The sequence below is a fragment of the Ursus maritimus genome, unplaced genomic scaffold (assembly GCF_017311325.1).
Source record: "Ursus maritimus isolate PB19 unplaced genomic scaffold, ASM1731132v1 scaffold_33, whole genome shotgun sequence".
In the NCBI taxonomy this organism is placed as follows: domain Eukaryota; kingdom Metazoa; phylum Chordata; class Mammalia; order Carnivora; family Ursidae; genus Ursus; species Ursus maritimus.
In genome coordinates, this window is record NW_024425897.1 from 10,182,653 (window position 1) to 10,202,759 (window position 20,107).

Sequence of the window (20,107 nt, forward strand, 5' to 3'; positions counted from 1 at the left end):
TGTTTTCACAAGAAGGATATAAGAGGTTTATTAGACAACCCACAGCAACATACAAAATGATTAATAATGAGAACAACCATATTCTATCAGCCAGGTGCCACTTGGTACTATGACACTACCCCGTAGGACATTTCTGGGTTCACATCTCCTAATGCACTACCTAAAGAAATGAATCCCCTCAAATCAAGACTCAAATACAAACGGATTCCAGAGACCACTGGGGAGGAGACTGGCTTAGAAAGCTCTCCCTTATCAATGTGGAGAGGGGGTGGGGGGAAGAAAACTTGGCAGGACAATTTGAATTTCCAAATTTAGTTAAGAGGGAAACAAACGTACAAGGCAGGGTCTCCTGGGACTGGAGCAGAGGGTGGAACAGTGGGAGAGAGGCAAAAACGGCAGTGGCTGAGACCTGACAGCAGGTTTCTCTTCTCTACTTCTTCCGCCCGCCTCTCTCCTTGAGGGCCAGGTGGATGATGGCGCCATTGGCCATGTTGTAGTAAGCCAGCGAGTTGGAATCCTTGATGAAAATGCCCTGGAAAACAGTGGTATGCTTTAGCATGGGGCAACCTGGCCCTGAGCAATGTACAGTCTCACAACTCCCAACATCATTCACTCTGAACTCAGTGAATACAGAGGCCTGAAAGAAGATCGGACAATGGCGGGGAGTGGGGGTGGCACAGGGTGGGACTGAAGGTCTCTGGCTCCCCCGAGAATGCTCTGCTTTCCTTCCTTCCTAGTAGCCCGTGCTCTTCCTCTTTGTCAACTCCCCAAGAAGTTGGCCCAGACCAACCCCATGGAATTCTGACTCTCAAATCACAAGACCTTTCAGAGATCAATCCAAGACTCTCATTTTACAGAACAGGAAACTGAGGCTCAGAGTAGGGATTTGTCAAAGTCCTGAGAGGGAGAATAAAGCAGCCCCATGTGGCCAGGTGGGCACCAGGTTGAGCCGGACTATCACTTCTGTGTCCCCGCACAAAGCCAGGCTACCCCAGACCACATTGGCTGGAAGGCTCCATCACTGGGCCAGAAACCCACCACAGCATTCCAGGTCTTGTCCCCAGACGTCCACCCCAGTCATTGAGGGAAAAGGTTTCTGGGGCTCCACACAAGACTACACGGAGACCCAGTCACCCTGAGCCTCGCCCTGTCAGGCTAACCTGCCCTGGCACTCCCAGTCAGCATCGTCGCTTCTGGGACAGATTCACGTGGCCATCCCCACGTCTCTTCACTCCTTTGATTCCACAGGTGATCTAGCTTCTGGGATGGCGTTGAGACCCAAGGGGCAGGACCACTGACGTCTGACTTACCTCATACTGCAGCTTCTGTTTCCCTGCAGGCATACCCGTGGCTTCATGAATCTTCACCTTGATGACGGAGACCTGTGGGACCGAGAGGTTGCTCAGCCTCTTGCTAAGGTCAGCTGAAGAAAACTACCCCCAGTCCCCCCGAACTCCTTGGATCCCCTGCACCTGATGCCAGTTACCAGCAGCAACTCATACCTGGTCTGTGAGCGGGAGCGTGAAGACCAGCACTTGGCCGTTCAGTTTCCATTCAGTCTTATCCTGCATGTTGGGCACTTGGACTTTGATGGACACTGGACCCTACAAAACAGGACATGGCCATTATATCTGGGGAACCCTAGCCCATCAGGAACTATGCTCTCCTATTCCTGAGCGAATCTAAACAATGTCACCTGTCCATCTGGGCTCTTGGACCCCGGCCCAACTCACTACTAACACCACTAGTGACAGGGCACGACTCACTCCCCACCTTCAAGATTTGGTTTCTCTTCTTTAAAATGATCTCTACCCTGCCTCCTGGTGAGTCTGGAACTGAAAAAGTAGTAAGAAAATGCCCTGTAAACCCCAGAAGCAGCAGAGAGAGAGACAATATAAACGGCAAAGTCAGAAAACGTGGGCTCTCGACTCCTCTAATCAGGTCTCTCTAGGCCGCAACGTCGTTTATAAAGCAAGTAATCACAACAGCTGCATGGCACTGTCGTAAGCACTAAAGAAACATGTGCCCGTGCAGCATGTAGCTCTACTCTGGTACTTAGCTGGTATTCAGAAAACGGGAACTGCCATCAGAAAGGAAAAAAAAAAAAAAAAAAAGATTGGGTCAAATACACTGGGGGAGTGGGGCTAGGACTGTTTCTGCCTCCTCACTAGAACCTGACAGCTTCCCTAGGTACTGGCAGTGCCAGGATTCCCGTTATTTCTAGCACCCCAACAGAATCCCCCAACAGGCAGAACTCCAAAGGGCTGGAGCCAAAGAAGACCACAAAGAAATTAAGAACTACACCCAGGATTTCCTCGTGTCCAGGGCCCCCTTCACACCCAAGTCCTGCCTGCTGGTCTCCACAATAATTCACACAGAGGGACCACCTATTCGGCTTGCTCCTCTGACTGCACAACTGCTGTGCGCTCTGAAGCCCTTACAGGCCTCCAATAGCTGACTGAGGCCCCTGGGTCAAAACAGTGGGAGCAGAATAGGGTGGGCCAGGGAATGTGTAACTGCAGCAGGACCGGATCCCCCAACTAGGCATTACCACCACGGGTGGCACTGTGGTATCACATACCTTGTTTCTGCGTAGGAACTCCTCTTCAGGCACAAGGCTGTCCTCTGTCTTCAGTTTCTTGGAGGTGGGCTCATCCTCCATGGGAGGCGGAGGGTGGACAGGGGGCATCGGGGCTGGAGCCGGGACAGGTGCCACAGGCGGCGCAGGCACAAACGCTGCAAGGACAGGAATAAGCAGCTGTTTGAGTGAGAGGAAGGGCCTTGGGACTCAGGGCTGGTGAGGGCAGACTGCAAAGGTTTCCCACTTCTCTGTCAGAGGTGTGAAGGGTCCTTGCTGAGTCTGGCAGCCAGCAGGTTCCCTGGCAGGGAGACCTGGGAGACTGCCCACACTGGGCAGCAGGGGCAGGACTGATGGACAGAGCAGGTGCCAGCTGACAGGCAGGCATCACTGGGCCTCCGTACCTGTCTGGAGACTGACCACTCTGGGTGCACAGACCCCAGCTCTGCCACGTCGGCCTATCTCCCCCAGGACCTGTGGCTCCCCAGCTTCTAGGGCAGGGATCACTCACATGGGGAAGCCAGGGCTCCCCTCTGGGCTAGACCCCCAGCCGTTAACAGCTGGGCACTACCATCAGCCACTGCTCTGCTCACCGAGCTTAGTCTACAGTCCTGACCCAATGGCCTGGAAAGTGACATGAGAAATACTGACCTGTTGGCACAATCATGGGGGGTGGGCGGGGTGCCATGATAGGAGGGGCCGAGGGAGGCATGGGCACCACATTGATCCTGGGCGCGTGGATGATGGGCGGCATCGGGGCAATCACTGAGCCCGGGGGTAGTCGGACCACTGATGCCATCGGGGGGCGGGGCATGACAGGTACTGCAGACACAACTGTGGTACGAACAGGAGGTGGCATCTGTTGGGGAGAAGGGACCCATAGGTCACAGGAAGTCAAAGCTGGACCTCAAGGGCATATGAGGCTGGTGATTAGCCACCCGCAGCCTTTGAGGATGGAGACTGAACAGCTCCAACAGAGTCCCCTGGGGCCGACAGACTGCAGGCTCACAACCAGCTTCTGACAGGAACTACGCCGAGAGAGGCCCAGAGTGACACTCTTTCCACTTGGGACTCAACCAGATGCTTGTGGCAGACACTGTGAGAGCCACTAAAAAGGCTGACCTCAACTTAGCTTCCTGGAGAAGGGCCAGCAGGCCTCGAAGACCTGTTAAGCCCTGCAGCCCTTCTCTGCCCTAAGCCTGCTTGTCATGTTTGCCTCTTGCCTCCCTCCCTGCTCCAATCCTCCCACACAGATGGAAGATCAGAGTAGAGGTTCCCACTTACAATTAAAGAGTTCTTTGTCTCTTAACTTGACCCGAACAGCACCTGGGGCCCTCTATAAGGAAGTTGTCCTTCTCAGCCAATAGTGTCCAACCTCTACAAGATCAGTCCCAAAGTGGCTACTGGCTTACCGCAGGTGGCCGGGGCACGGAGGTAATGGGTGGGGCAGAGCTAGGAATGTTGGTGGCTGAAGACGGAGGAGGTGGCTGCTGGGGAAGCTCGTTGGGTTTGCTGGGGCCAATCTTCTCTTTGGTGTCATCCTCTGGCACCAGGCCCTTGGCCTTGTGGATGGCCTCGATCTGCTCCTGGAGGGTAATATTGGCCTGGGCAGCCTGCTGGGTCCGAGCCATGCTGCCTGAGTGGCCGTCCCAGGTCACCTGCAAGGGAAAGCAAAGCCACAGCTAGAAGGCAGCCCAAGGACAGGAGTGTGAGGGTGGGGAAGGCACTAGGATCCATCAGAACTGCACCTTTTCCTCTGGCTTCTGGATTTCCTCCTCACCGATCTTCTTACCGATGGCTGTTTCTTCTACGCCGAAAATGTCAGTACGCCGCTCAGCCAACTGTTTCAAGCTGCTCTCAATATCCAGACCTGGATATAGTCACAGAATGGAAGCAGGGGACAGAAAAGAACTAAAGCCAGGTGCCCTTCTAACAGAGCAGCAACTCTCCTGGTGCACAGTAGAGGCTGGTCCCACGGGGCAGGTCGAGTATGGGTCCCAAAATGGCATGCCCATCCTGAGCCCGCACTAAGCCTGTATGCTAGAGCCTGTCCAACCACTGACTTACGGAAAGCAATTGAAGGACACGGTCACACAGATGACAAGTGGCAGTCAGGACTAAAAGCTTTCTCTCCTGCCTCTAGGACAGTTTTCTTCCTATCGTGTCTCATTTCAAAGCGCTCAGGGTGCTCCAGGCACTAGAGTCCTCATTCTAAGACAGCCTGAAGGAGGTCAACTTTCCCAAGCTCTGGTATGTCTGGGATGCCATCATGTCAGGTACCTGCCTTTGGAGGAGCCTTATGAAGAGTCCTTCTGGAAAATGGGGAGTTCTTTTGTAGCATCACAGGCTGTACCTATCCTCAAGTTTTTGTTGACCTCAGTTGTTGCTCTGTTTGCTTAAAGCAAGTTGACCACAGTCGAGAGATTCCCATGGGTCAGAGCGAGTCAGGGCCACATCAGAGAAGGGGTATGGACTGGGTGGGAGAACCCCCACCTCACCTGGTGCATACACTTCATCATCGCTCTGCTTCTCACGGATGGAGCGGTCTCGTTGCTCTAGCCAGCGGGGATCGAGAAGCCCGATGCGCATGTGCTCCTGCATTTTGCTGGCAGGGATCTTCTCCCCCGTGATAGGAGACACAAGATATTCATCTGGAGCAGGGGCTGGAGGCAGGGGCTTGGAAGCTAGAAGGAAACAGAGAGGCCTGAATGAGAACACTGGGAAGCAGCTGGGGTTAAGAGCCTGCTGTTTCATCTGTGCATCACTCATCCAAGACACATCCGTTTAGTGCCATGCTGCAGCTGGCCCTGTGCAAGGCCCCTGGGTGCCAGACAGGACGCAGCTCTGTTCCCTACCACCAGGCCTGCAAAGGTGGAGCTATCCATGCATTTGCGACAAACCACCTCACCCCCTCCTAGAAACAGCACTGAGGAACATCTGAGGGCAGGAAAGCAGGCCCTACCTTTGGGGTCATAGTCCTTCCGAACAATGACCTGGTCTGGAGTTGGGGGCAGAGGCGGCGGCATGGGTGTCTCTGGGGGCGGGGGCACTTTCTGCCCTTCTTCTTCATCATCAGAACCCTGAAAAGCAAAGCAATGGCAGGACTCAGAGAAGGGCCGAAAGGCCACCTCCCTGCAGCTGAGCCCTGATGGCTCTCAGGGTGGCAAGGAGCCTAGGTCCCTGCCAGCCACAGTGTCCATGTGCTAAAGCCTCCGGGGGCAGCCCAGGCCAGCCGGCACCTGGCCAAGCTCCTTCCTCACAACATGAATGAGAGCGCTGGAGGCCGTGGTGCTAACACTCCGCCCAGGCATTTCCAGCAGCTGGCACCAGGCAGTCCCAGGAGGCCAAGGGCACTTAAACATGCTGGGGAGGGGTGCGGGGGGGCAGGTCGGCACTCAATGGTAGCTGCTCACAGAGCAATGCTGGGAGGGAGAGAAAAAGTCAATTCCCACAGACACAGGGGCCATTCTTCTCACACACAAATTCTTTCCAAGGGGAGGAGAGCAGCTTGGCTCTGGAGACTCTATGCCTGCTTGGAGGGGGTAGAGGTGGCCGAAAGGAAGCAGAGGCTACACTAAGAAAAGCTATGGGAACTGCTGATCACTTGGGCCTAAGCTCAAATGCATCAAAGCATGTGGCGAAAAGTTTTCCCTTACTGAGAACTGGCCTGGGGGTGGGGGGTGGGCGGCAGGGCCTCTGGGCGAAGGGGAGAAGGTCACAGAACAGAGCCAGACAGCTTTCAGATCCTTGCCTGTGAATGAATCTTTGTTGCCCGAGCTGGAAAGAGGCTCTATGCTGCCTGGGTTTGGGCAGCTGCTCAGCCAGAATGCCTTATTTGGGACCCACGCCTCCTTTCAAGGTTCACAAGGGCCTTGGATCTGACTTGTGGAGAGCACCCCCATCTCCTTAAGCTCCAGAGGGAAAGGCCAGCTCGCAGACCCTCCCAGAAGCATACCTCATCCATGTCTTGCACTTGAGTGTCCTGGTCCAACTGGGAAGGAGGCTCCTCCGCCTTCTCCTGTTTCTCGTCCTCCTCATCAGACTCAACCTCCATCTCAACCTCTTCACTCTCCCCAAACTTCTCGTAGCGCTCCTGAATGAGGATTCGGGCCCCCAGTTCCTCTGGGGTGGTGGGGGGAGGGAAATTCCCTGGCAGAGGGTGATCCAGAGTCAAAAGGAGACCTCCACAGACACTCCCTATCAAAGGCCCACTGCTCTACCCTCCCCACACTGTAAGCTCTCCAAGGGCCTGATTTCTGTTCCAGCTCCAGATGCCCACCCAAGGTCTGGCATGGTGTTTGCTTGATTGCATTTAAGTGGGGCAGTGTGGCAAATCTGAAGTCTTCTGGCAGCAGAGATGAAACAGATAGGAAAAACCCTCTGGGAGGACTGTGCTGCTCCCTGGGAAGAGATGTATACCTGAGATACTCCAGGATGGTTCCAAGCTCCTGGGTCCCCACCTGGAGTCACAGACCTACCTTGCTCATTGGGTTGGAAGTCCACTGTTTCCACTACTACAAAATCATGCCAGTCGATCTGCGCATAGGCCACTCGCTCCTTTTCCTTTTCCTCCTCTTCCTTCTTCCTCTCTCGCTCCTGGAACTTGGCCCACTCCACCCGGTAACACACCTGAAGAGACAGGAAACGGCATGATGCTAAGCCGAATCAGGGTCTGCTCCTGACGGAGCTGTCACCTCCAGCACCTTCACCAAAGCCAGCATCTCCTTTGGAACAGGAGGCGGCTCTGCCCACAAGGGGAACTTCCTGGAGGAAACTATGGGATTTGCATTTGGTTTCAGTCAGGCCTGGAGCCTGGACAGAATAAAAAAAATTCTAAATGCCACAGAAACCTTGTGTCTGGGCCTCAAGGGCACCTATTTGTTATAACCTCAGAGTTTTCTGCTTGAGTTGGCAAGGGGCTCAATGCTCACAGAGCAGCAAACTCTGTCCCAGGAAGTCTGTGTGACAACAAAGTACCCACAAAAGCAGCAGCAATCGGAGAGCCTGAGAAACAAAACCTTCATGCAGCCACCCAAAACAGGCAGTGCCAACGCGCCTTCTCTCCTCCACTCAGAAAACTTGGGGCCTCAAAAGGAATCTGTCGCCAGAAAACCTGTTCAGGAGTTGGCTTCCAGTGAGGACAGAAAAGAGGAAGATCCAGCAAAGCTGAGAGAAAAATAGAAAGTTAGGGAGCACAGAGTCCAGGGTTCTTCAGCCTCTGGGGCCACAAGGCCTTTCTTCCCACCACTCCTATGCCTAGAACACAACAAGGTCCCGCCTCGGAGCCGATTTCCAAATATGAAACAACCCACACAAAGTCACTCGCACCACCGATAACTAGTTATAATTTAGTTTACCTGGTCCAAAACTTCTCGGGGGTTCTCAGCCTCTTTCTTGAGCTTTGTAAATAAGCCTTTAGGAGGAATCAAGATCTGAAATGCGGAAGAGTTAAAGCAACGGTCAGTGCAGCACAACTCAGGACAAAGAGGGGGCCTCCCAGGGCCTGTGGAAAGGCACCGGAAAAGCGAGAGCATGGGGTTCCAGGGCCCAATCCCAGCTCCACTTTGCTGTGCGACTTTGGGCAAGTCACTTACCCTCTGTAACTTGGCTGCCTTCTATAAATAGTGACACCACCACTTAAAGCTGGCACAGTCAACGTAGAAGGCTGCTGCAAGGACTGGTAGGAAAATACGCAAAAGCACTGCCCACCACCTGGCGTACAGTCCGCACGCGCCAGCTGCCCTCAGGCCATGGGGCTGCTCCTACCCCTTTGCGCATGCCACCAGGCCCTGCTGCATGTGCTCCCCTGACACCCTACTCCAGACTGCCGCCACACATCTCATCTCATCTCCTAGATTCTGTCCCCCGCTTTCTATTTCTCCATAGTATTTATTACCATCGGACATTCACTGACATTGCACTTGTTTGTCACCCCCCTCACCAGACCAGAAACTCCAAAAGACAGAAATTTCTCTGTCTTCTGTTCCCTATTATAAGTCCAGCATTTGCAATAAAATCCGACAATGAATATATAATGAGACAACGAATGATGGCTTTGTTCAAAACAGCGTAAATTCTCAACAGTATTTATTATCCTTGGCAAAGCGGCTCACCCCTACCCTATCACCCCTATACCTCTACTTCAGGAATAAATCTGCTCCTAGAGTCTCCCATGACTAGGGACAGACACCAGTGCCCTCAGGTTAGAGTACTAGATGTCAGTACCCAAGTCCTAAGAGAGAAGGAACAGGAAAGTAACAGAATAAAAAGGGACCTGGGAACCTTTAACCCTGGAAGTAGTCCACTAGGGAAAATCAAGGAAGGGCTTACTTAAAATTGATACTGTGTAATTAATTACACTAACCCTTTCGCTTTTCATGATTGTTAGCTCAGCTAACTCTACCATTTTTCGATCTGATCACTTCCTAAACTCACACATTTTTATAATTCTTTCTAGTTACATAGAGTAAACTAAGTAAGAGTAAATCATTACAGTCCTTTCAAGTCAGATCTTTAATGTACTGTTTCTAAATATCAGGAACAGACGTACGAACCATGCCACTAAAAAAGGGAAGACAACCTCCACTACATGTTGGGCAAGCAAAACAAGCCACTGGCAAATATGTATCAGTGTGCTTTGCAATAAATTAACAATCTGTTTGTTTTTAAATACTAATACTGACTTATCCAGATTCTTGGTTACAACAATGTAGCACGATAATTAAGATCTTCTTGTTCCAGACCCTCAGGCCCCGATCTTAGGGGCTGGAGTAAAAATGCCAGAGTTCGAGTCCCAGCTCAGCAAGCCCTAGCTGTGTGACCCTGCCCAAGTTAACTTCTCTGTGCCTACTTCCTCTTCTGTAAAATAAGTATGGCAGTGGCCACTTACAGATTACGAGAGACTACATGAGAAAACGCTACATATGTAAGTATTTCAACAGTACTGGCTATACTTACCCAAGTTAAATTGTCTCCCAATGCTTATTTAAATTATATTTCTAATTCAAGGTACTTTTTAGTGTGAAAAACAACATAGATGTTAGAGTCAATGCAGCTACTTACTAGCTGAGAGACCATGAGCAAGTAACTTCAACTCTCTGAGACTGTTTCTGCTTTTGAAAAAGGGGAAGGGGGGTGGAGGGAATACCTCCTGGGTTCTTGTGAAGATTAAATTGGGAAAAGGAGGCAATTATTAAGGGCTTGCTTCTTCTCAGGTCCCGTCCTAGGCAACTGAAGATTTCAATGTACTTAGAAGCAGCTAGCACTTGGCCTTGTCATGTAACAGGCACTAACCCAATGGCAGCTATCAATCACACCTTTCACTTCTCTTTAAAACCAGCAGTCCATGCTACATTTAAAAGGCAGAACTGAATAGAAATCAAGACTTTAGGGGTGCCTGGGTGGCTCAGTCGGTTAAGCGGCTGCCTTTAACTCAGCTTATGATCCTGGGGTCCTGGGATTGAACCCCACATTGGGCTCCATGCTCAGCGGGGAGCCTGCTTCTCCCCTGCCGGCTGCTCCCCCTGCTTGTGCCTGCCCCCTCTCTCTATCTGTGGAAAGAAAAAAAAAGAAAACAAAAGAAGAAAGAAAGGGAGAGAGAAAGAGAGAATAGAAAAAAAAGAAAGAAGAAAAGAAAGGGAAGAAAGAAAAGAAAGAAAGGAAAGGAAAGAAAAGAGAAGAAAAGAAAGGAAAGAGAAAGAAAAGAAAGAAATCTAGACTTTACACTAAACTGGAATTTTTTTTTTTTTAAAGATTTTATTTATTTATTTGACAGAGAGAGAGACAGCCAGCGAGAGAGGGAACACAAGCAGGGGGAGTGGGAGAGGAAGAAGCAGGCTCACAGCGGAGGAGCCTGATGTGGGGCTCGATCCCACAACGCCGGGATCACGCCCTGAGCCGAAGGCAGACGCCCAACCGCTGTGCCACCCAGGCGCCCCCTGAACTGGAATTTTTAACATCTGCCCGAGGGCCCACAGAGGAGTCATGTCCTTGTAGACGCGAGTAGATACAGTGCTTCCGTAAGGTGCCCTCCTTCCCCAGGCCCAGCGCCCCCGCCCTGCCCAGGCACCTTGGTGTACTGCTCCACCAGCTTCGTGAAGTAGTTGAAGAGGCTGTGCTGCGGACGGAGGAAGTCAAACTGGTAGTTGCGCTGCTCTTTCTGCATCAGCTGGGTCAGAAACTGGCGACCATTCCTGGCCACAAACTGAGCCGTCAGTTTCACCACGTCCAGGTCAAAGGCTGAGATGGAGGGGGGGTCTGCGATGAACTCAAACTCAGGAGGGGGCTCTTTGGGCACGATGGTCTCTTGTATCACCTGGGCTTGGACCTAAGATGCGCAGAGAATGTGAGGCTCGAGAAGGGGTGGGAAGACACCCCCAGCAGGATGGCACAGAGCTCTACAATTCTGCTAATCACATGCACATCACTGGCCCAGTGTGAAAGAATCCTAACTTATAAGAGCGCCGATTTCTTGGCCAACTGTGGCCTCAACTCCCCGAATGGCTTCAAGCAAGAGCCGTGCCCCTCTGTATTTCTGCTGTTACCCTGAAACTGAGGGCTAAAATTGGGTGGCAGAAGATCTGACAGGAACATGCCTTATTAAATCCCACCCAAGGAGGATGAAGGACACAGTGAGCCCTACATGTATGCAGAGGACCCACTGACAGAGGACTTCCATGTTTGTTACCTTTCCTGGCCTCCACACGAACAGGCACTGTGAATCCCTTTTATAGATGAGGAAACGGAGGTAGCCTGAGGCCCTACAAGTAGTAAATTGCAATGCAAGGTCACAGAATCTACTCCAACTTTTATTTCCCACTGTAAAACAGGAGGTAGCCTTTGCCATCATGGTTGAGGAACAGAGCAAAGAGAAGGGACCAGGTTAAGTCTATACAGGCAGCAAAACATGCCAGCCCTTCTTGTCCTCGCTGACAACCCTAATTGTCCCTAGCGATGGACCCAGAGAGGATTAGCATATTAAGGCAGGCCACAAGGAGGGGCCCTGGGAAGGTGAGATGGATGGGAGGGATAGCTCAAGAAGGCCCCTCCAGCTACATCACAGCACTGTCCTCACTCCATGGTCAAGGCAAAGAGTAAAGGCCAAGAGCCTGAACTCTGGACTACTGCCTCTGTGGCCGGGCTAAATCGTACTTCCCCAAGCCTCAGGCTCCTCATCTGTAAAATGGTCACTTTGCTGTCCTCCTCAAGCAGCTGCTGTGAGGTGCTAGTGAGACTCCTAAAGCACTGAGCACAGAGCCCAACAAGCAGTGCTCAGGACACGAGCAGGACTTTGCTACCTGAGCCTCAGTGTCGTCCTCCGTGGATAGAAACCTCATCCCTGGCTGGTAATGAGGTTTAGATAGCTCATTATCCTCCCCTCCCTGGCCTGGCTTCGCTCTCAGCCCTGGGGATATGAAGGAAGGGGACGGCTCTAACCTTCTGCGGCAGCTGCTGCTGGGTGGCCTGCTGCTGCTGCTGCATGACCTTGGGGATGGCGGCTGAGGGCTCCTGGGCCTTTCCCTCCTTGAACTCGCTGACCTTGTGGCGGTAGTAGGCATGGTAAGGGTCGTTAGGGTTCAAGAAGTTAAACTTGGGATTGTTGATCTCATTCTGTCGTATCCTAGCTTCAAATTCAGGTCCATTTCTACAAGGAGGAAAAGAGAGAAGAATTAACACCATAACCCTTACAATCGTCTAGATGCACAACACTGCCCATTCCAGCCCCCTTCTTGCCACCGCTCATCACTCAAACTAGCCCATCCCTGAGCGCAGCAGCAGTCCTCCGTGAGGCTCCTCGTGTCAGTGGCCAGTCATTTGCCTCCTCCCAGACTGGGCCAGGCCTCCTCTGCCACAGGGTCTCCCAGACCTCTGCTGCTCCTGTAGCTCTTCGGCTGGTCTTGCCATTCCCGAAACCATCTTAACTTACTGCTTTTTCCTTTTACTACATTTATTTAAAAATGTACTTACAAAGGAAGACACATATTACTACTTCAAACAAAAATCGGCATGGCTTTACACTAGCAAAAGAAAACGTAAAATTAAACCAATGAAAATAAAGTAATACCGTTAAAGTCTAGCTCTAAGTTTGCTAAGACTGAGGCCAGTTCTCTTAGTTAAAAAGGGAGATGACAGTGCTGGGTGGTGTCAAAGACATACTAGCACCAAACTGACACTCTGTCCTTTGGGTAACCACAAGGACTGAAAAAACACCGAAATGTAAACAATTTTATGTAATGCTTTGTCCAAGTACTACCTAAAATCACCTCATTTAGAACTGGGTGCCCACGCAGCAAACGGCTCTCCAAGGACCCGGACCTGTGCGGGTGTGTAAGGAACATCCAGATGACAAGGGGAGCGGTAAGAACAGAAGGGAGGTCTCCCATCCCTCCTAGTATGCAGTTTCCCACATACACCCTAGGTCCCCAGTTTGTATGCCTTTAACAACCTCAGAATAAAAAAAAAGTCCCTCTCATGATATTTGGGGAACCCTGATTTTTAAGGAGTCCCAGTGGTAACATTTCAAGGTGGCACACATAGATAACACCTGTGTCACTCAGAAAGCACACTAAACTTAAAGACACAAGATATGGACACATACACGTTTTGAGTTCGCTACTGACTCACCGAGTTACCAAACCTCCCACTCTCTCTCTCTCTTTTTTTCTTTTTACTTACTAGATTATCAGTTTACTATAAAAGGATATTTTAAAGGATAAAAATAAACAGCCAGATGAAGAGTCACGTAGGGATGGGTCTGGTAGGGTCCTGAGCACAGGAGATTCTGTCCCTGTGGAGTCCAGGGTGCATCAACCTCCCGGCACCCTCTCAGATGTGTTCCTGTTCACCGACCTGGAAGCTCTCTGAATCCCTTTGGTTAGGGTTTTTTATGAAGACTTCATCACAAAGCCATGGCTGATTAAATCACTCGCCACTGGGGACTGAATTCAATCTCCAGCCCCTCTCCCTCCCCAGAAGCTGGGGATCCAAACTTCTCTTTGACTCAAATTCCCACAGGTAAGATGTGGCTAATACCACCTTCTCTCTCTACCCCAAAGTACAGAGATCACATCAGTTAAGGAGATGCCAGAGTCTTTTTGAGTAGCCTGCAATGCAAGGGCTGTCACTCCTATGAAGGCTAGAAAGGGCTGTTCCATAAACATGAAAGATGATCTGGGTATTAGGTGTTTGCGGTGGGGACGCCTGGGTGGCTCAGTCAGTTAAGTGTCTGACTCTTGATTTCGGCTCAGGGCATGATCTCAGGGTTGTGAGATCGAGCCCTATGTCAGGCTCCCCACTCAGTGCAGAGTCTGCTTAACATTCTCTCTATCCCTCCTTTCTGCCCCTCCCCCTGTTCACGCTCTCTCTCTAAAATAAAATCTTAAAAAAAAAAAAAAAAAAAAAAAAAAAAAAAAGATGTTTGTGGGGCTTCCTTCACTCCTCCAGCCAGAGCCCAGCACTCAAAAGATGCCCTAAACACATCAAGGGATGGTTCCGGGGGCGGCTGGCAACCGGTTGCTTCACTCTCTTGAGACTTTCACACCCTGGCCTTGCTAGCTTGAGGGCGAGAGACAGGGTACATGCAATGCTGTGCCCCAGATCAGCCACCCTAACAAACTGTGCCGTGGTGGTGGCCGCCAACACCCAGGCTGGCTCCTCTACGAGTTCTGGTCACACTGCAGCATGGGTAACACCAGGAGGGCTCAATTAGTCAGTGCATGAGTCCAACTGGAACCTCATGCTCGGGGAAGAAGCACCTTCCACCTTCTGAAATAACGCAAACCACGTATGAGGAAGGTGAGTACACACTTAGATACTGCTGAAGTAGGCCAGCGTGTCCAGCAAACACCCAGGGCAAACAAAGGGCTGCTAGAAAAGGGGGGCTCTGCTTGCCTCCTCTATTGCTGCCTCCTAAGCCACAACCTCACCGCATCTGGGAATAATCTGAAAGAAAATGAGAAGGCAGGAATGTTCATTCCAAGCTATTCTGTTCCTTTAAATTAACTTAATGTTAATTTTAGAATTATGTTCTCTAACACAAGGAATAGATTTCAGCAGAAGAAGACATGATTCTGAGTCAACCCAGCTGGTGGGACTTTTTAAGGGTAATTTCCACTTCAGTTTCTTGACAGGAAAATGCAACGATGGGAAGACCAAACCTAGAGAGAAAAAAACTTCTTTCGGAAAAACACACTCAGTGATTTTAACTGTATGCTCCATCAATCAATATGCAAGACCCAACAGAAGTAAAAAGATGGTCCTGTATGCTTCCTTTATCCCAGAGTGAGATGACGCTCGTCTGTTCCTCCATTGCAATGTAAAAGAAAGCATACTTAAAAATGCCTACAAGGCAATCACCTTAACCAAAAATATATCTAGAAATATGGATGCATACATTTTTATTTTTAAGAAAACTTGCATACTCATTTCTGTGGCAACAGAGCCTGGCACAAAATTATTGGAAAGCTACTTGGCAAAATGTTTAAGAAAATCTTTAAAAACGCTCTTTCAGCCAGTAATCTGCCACACAGGATTTTCTTCTAGGAAAACAATCTAAGAAAGAAAATGCTCAGATTTCCCCCACAGCTTTGTGTGCCAAATTGAAATGTTGGAAACAACACTGAAGGCAAATATAGAGGAGACAGCCAAGTCAAGGGAGGCCTGTCACCTCAACACGGTGCATCAAGGACAGCGCACGATCAGAGGACCATGGAGCAACATGGGAAAATGCTTATAACACAGCACAAAAGGGAAAAGCAGGATGTGAAAGTATCTACTAGTATTACAAGGATCTAAAAAAGGATGTCAAGGAGCAGAAAGAAACAGAAAAGTGAAAACAGCTGGTAGAAACTATTCTGGTAGTGAGATTGTGGTGATTCTTCCTCTAACACCCTTTTCCTATTTATTCTGTTTTTAAATTATCAGGGCGAAAAGGGAAGCATGAGCGTTGCTATGAGACATTAAACATTTATCATAAACACAACGCTTACTGCCCTAAACCTGACATTGTTCAACCAAGCACAGAGAAGATTTAATGCAATACCCAGGTTAATCAAAGCCTTTGAAATGTGACGACATGAATCTCCATGGAGCCGGACAAGCAAAAGGCCTCAAGCAGAGCAACATCTTTCTATGTTTCACTTTATCAGGAGGTTGGAAAGGAAGGAACCCTCTATTAGAATGATGTACTGTGATGGGGATACTGCCCTGGGGTCAAGGCATGGCTCTCTGGAGAACACAGAGAGGGCAGCCGTCTGTTCAAGGCCAGCAAATGCTTATATGCAACAAGCTGTCCAGTTCGTTGACAGAAACCAGAAATCCAGATTTATTGTGCAATCTCCTCATTTTTAAACGGTGGCAATTTATTCAAGTTTTTTGTGTTATTTATTTAGTTAGTTAGTTATTATTTATTTTTTAAGATTTTATTTATTTGACAGAGATACAGACAGCCAGCCAGAGAGGGAACACAAGCAGGGGGAGCGGGAGAGGAAGAAGCAGGCTCACAGCGGAGGAGCCTGATGTGGGGCTCGATCCCATAATGCCAGGATCATGCCCTGAGCCGAAGGCAGACGCTTAACCAGTGAGCCACCCAGGCGCCCCTGTTCAGTTTTTTTAAAAATATACTGCGATGGGGCAACTGGGTGGCTCAGTTGGTTGAGTGCCTGACTCTTGGTTTCAGCTCAGGTCATGATCTCATGGGTCATGGGATCGAGCCCCGTGTCAGTGGGGCTGCTCGCTCAGTGTGGAGTCTGCTTGAAAATCCTCTCCCTCCCTCTCTAATAAATATATCTTTAAGAATATATATATCGTGAGGACAAACAAAAGCTCTATAGGCTGCATGTGGCCTGCTGGCTGCCAAAAGAATACTTTAAATCCTTTAAACTAGGGGATGCGCTGACCTCTAGAGTCAAGTGGCCATCAAGAGGATTCCATCTGAGGAAGTGGGAGTGCGTGAAGTATGATGAGGAAGGTGAGAGGAACTCGCACTTGACTTCCGTGTCATCCACGAAGACAGCTGACACCTGTATGATACACCTGAACTGCACTCAGTCCCATTCCCGCTCTCCTGCCTCACAACAACTCTGAGGTGGGATTTTATTCCATCTTGCAGATGGGTCAGGTGAAGCTCTGAGGAGTGCAGTTCTTGCATAATAAGAATGACCAACTCTGTTTTTATACCTTCCTCCAATCGGCAGCTCAGACACAGACACACATACTATCCGTGACAAAACAGCTTTCCAGGCACTTCCTCAGGCCTCTTTTGGAAGCACAGGTTCCTGGTGACTCTGGGGCTGGGTGTGACTCACATTTTGCCACTGCCATGCCAGAGACATCAATCCTGCCCATGGCCTGCCTCACTGCCATGCTGTGGTGTCAGATGAGCTAATGGGCCTAGGCTGACAACGCAGAAGCAGCTATGTTACCTGGCCACAAAGCTGGCAGTCTTGTCAACGATATTCCTGACCTCTGGAGGAGGATAAATAATTCCCACCACTGGCTTGGAGGGGGTAGAATCCTCCTTTGAAGAAGCTTCTTCTTCTGTGGGCTGTGAAAACAAGAAAAGGAAAATAATGTCTTGAAGTTCCTGGCCTGGGGGACTGGATCCGACTGTCAAACTCCTCTAAAATTTATTGAGAATATAGACTCTCTCCCATGGACTCTCCTCGAGTTAGGACCCTCTGCTCTAGAAAAGTGGTTCTCTTAATTGCACTGTGCTTGCACGGGACTCTCCTGGGGAACCAGTGAAAAGAGTAGCCTCCCTGGCACTCTCCAGCTAGCCAGTCTCAGTGACGCTGGGAATCTGCATTTTTACCAAGTGCCCAGATGATTCAGATGGGGAGGGGGATCTGAGCACACTCTAAGAAACCATCCTCCAGAATCCAGAAGGCCATGTCTGTACCCAGGGATGTGCCTGGCACGGGATATTTAATGACTGTTTGCTGAACAAAGACGGGAAAACTCTTTGCTGGCAGCTCCTTATGCCCTTTCCCTCTGCACCTATTCTAGTCATAACCATCACTCAATGCTCAAATGTTCTGTGAGACCCCACTGGAATACATATCATCAACTGTCCCATAAGCTCCAATATTCTTTCTTCACCAGCTTCTTCCCCTTAGTAAAAGGTCAGTCTCTCATCTTAAAAAAATTGCAGTTCCTGCCCTCATATTCTTTCCTGCTGCTATGCTCTCCCCCTCTTCCTCTGGTAGCTAAATATCCTGAGTTTTCTCAGTCTTGCCATTCCCACTTCCTCACCTCCTGTTCGGTCCATCCATTTCAAGTGCTCTTGCCAAAGTCAAGCATGACTGCTTACAGCCAACTACAGCAGTCATCTGGTCATGTGACCAATGACCATTCCTTCACAAAACTCCACTCAACTCCCATGCCCCATTCTCCTGTCTTTCCTTCCTGCTCACCATTCCATCCAAGTTACCTTCCTGGCTCCTGTTTCACCTCCTGCCCTATGTTAGGGTTCCCAAAAACTCTGTTCTCCACAGTATTCGCACTGTCCTCATGCACTCACGATTATGTCCTTTACTTCCCCTACCACCTCTAGGCTGAACAATCCCACCCAAATTGATGTCTCAGATCATTCTTATGCCTCACAGAACTCTAGATCAGCTGACTCCAGGGCACTTTCCTCTCTAACCACTTTCCTCATGAATAGCCAACCATGCACTCAGTCCCCAGGCCAGAAACATGGCCCTCCTCTCCTTTTCTCGGCCTCCACATTCAATGATAACATTTATCAAGCACGTAGTAGATTCCATATACTTTTCTAAGAACCTTAAATATATTAACACTATACCCCTCATGAGAGCCCTATAATGTGAATACTCATTACCCCCACTTTACAGATGACAAAACGGAGAAACGGAAAGCTTAGCTGGCCCAAATGGCAGAACCAGGATTCCAACACATCACTTCAGCTGGGAAGTCTGCACCACCAGCCATTTTGTGACTTCAGCTTGCCCATCCAGCCTGTCCCCACCCTCCCCCCAACATCTAGGGCAGGCCGTCAGCATCTTTTGAGTAACTGTGCTTCCAGCAATTCTCATCACTACCTGCTACCTGAATTTCTGAAACACAAATGTCATGATCCAGATTCAAACTCTTCCCTTTCTCTCCACTGTGTACTAGGAAAAGTTCAAATGCCCCAAAATGCATCTTTTGCCCCCACTCTCCCAAACCTATGCTTCAATAACACCTTTTAACTTACTTTTGACCATAGACACCATCTGATTCCTACCCTGGTGTCCCTGCAATTATCTGGTATTACGTAGTTTACTTTTCCCCAAGTAACTGGGAAAATGCCAGGGATACAGATGTATATAAAATATTTGTGGTAAGGGTATGGACCTCTTCTGTCACGTACTGTGCTATATTTTGAACCCAAAGCAGTGGTCACCATACAATATGTGCTCAATAAACATTTGTTTAATGAATAAAGGATGCTGTTAACCTTTTCCAATCCCCTGTCTGGCAAACCACTAATTCATCCTTCTAAAAGCAATTTACCTATCACTCATGTGGGTTTCACCTACTTTAATTTCCCCTTCACTCCATCAAAGAAATGTTGATTAGTTTCTTTTGTACCTGATACTCATAGGGCCTATCACACCATACTGCAATTATTTACACACCTCTTTTCCCCTCAGCTGATTTAAGTGCTGGCTGGCATCATTTATGGTAATCGAAGCAAATAAATATTTGATAAGCATATTAACTTACACCTGTCTCCCCACTTAGAACTGTGAGCTCCCTGAACTAGTTGTGCTTCATTCATTCTGGGTAAGTCGGAGCCTGGCACGGTGTTTGGCTTAGAGTAAGCACCGAGCAGATGCTGAGAATTACCAAAAATGTACCGTACAGTCTGGGAAACTAGGGATCACTGGGCAAAAACCGGCGGGCTGGAGACGACGACGGTGGGCCCAATAACCACAGAACCTACGAATGGGGCTGGATCAGTGCTTCTCAAACTTTAATCAATCACCTTGAGATCTTGTTAAAATGTTATTAGTATTTAAGTCTGGCATTTCTAATCAACTCCCAGGTGATGCTGATGCCGCTGGTCCGCGGACCACACTTTGAGAACCACTGTTCCAGGAGCGCTTCTTTTGCTACTAGAAGGCAGCGCAGAGCGGGAAGCGCGCTGCCTCCTGGGACTTGCAGTCCCTCCAAGCCCTCGTAAGCTGCCGCTTCTTCCTCTGCACGAGTGAAGAGCGCCCGCGCCGGAGGGGAGGGCCCAGGCCGAGGATCGGGCTGCCGGTCGAGGTGCGGGGGTCGCGGTACCTGTTTGGGCTCGGTGGCCGCGAGCGGCGGCGGGGGCACCGCCTGCACGGGTCCGGCCGGCATGACTGCGACGCTCAGGGCTGCCAGTCCGCCTCGCTGAAGGTGAGCGGTGCTGCGTCAAAGCAGCTCCCCGCACGGACGATACGACAAGCTCGCAAGATGGCGGCGGCCGAGAGAGTCGTCGCCGAGGAGGGGAGGCTGACGCACTTCCGGGACCGCCCCTTCTTCGTGATGCAACTTCCC

The 20,107-nt window shown here is 50.0% G+C and overlaps 1 protein-coding gene across 1 annotated transcript; it reads right to left on the reverse strand.

Moving 5' to 3' along the window:
• Nucleotides 1-2: 2 nt before the first annotated feature.
• SF3A1 (splicing factor 3a subunit 1) lies at nucleotides 3-20,006 on the reverse strand. Its single transcript, XM_040619737.1, has 16 exons — nucleotides 19,865-20,006; nucleotides 16,999-17,120; nucleotides 12,014-12,221; nucleotides 10,647-10,904; nucleotides 7,936-8,010; nucleotides 7,057-7,207; nucleotides 6,534-6,727; nucleotides 5,541-5,658; nucleotides 5,077-5,262; nucleotides 4,327-4,448; nucleotides 3,991-4,236; nucleotides 3,230-3,437; nucleotides 2,582-2,736; nucleotides 1,503-1,604; nucleotides 1,311-1,382; nucleotides 3-532 (listed from the first exon to the last, which is right to left on the reverse strand). Exons 1-16 carry the CDS (start codon nucleotides 19,925-19,927, stop codon nucleotides 431-433), a joined length of 2,382 nt encoding a protein of 793 aa, XP_040475671.1. The 5' UTR covers nucleotides 19,928-20,006; the 3' UTR covers nucleotides 3-430.
• Between the last annotated feature and the right edge of the window lie 101 nt (nucleotides 20,007-20,107).

Excerpts from the sequence above, each read along its gene's own strand:
- SF3A1 (XM_040619737.1), bottom strand. The coding sequence starts at position 19,927 with ATGCCGGCCGGACCCGTGCAGGCGGTGCCCCCGCCGCCGCTCGCGGCC. Across the intron at positions 10,905-12,013 it reads AGCAGCAGCTGCCGCAGAAG|GTCCAAGCCCAGGTGATACA; the intron begins GTTAGAGCCGTC and ends TGCGCATCTTAG. Across the intron at positions 533-1,310 it reads AACAGAAGCTGCAGTATGAG|GGCATTTTCATCAAGGATTC; the intron begins GTAAGTCAGACG and ends ACTGTTTTCCAG.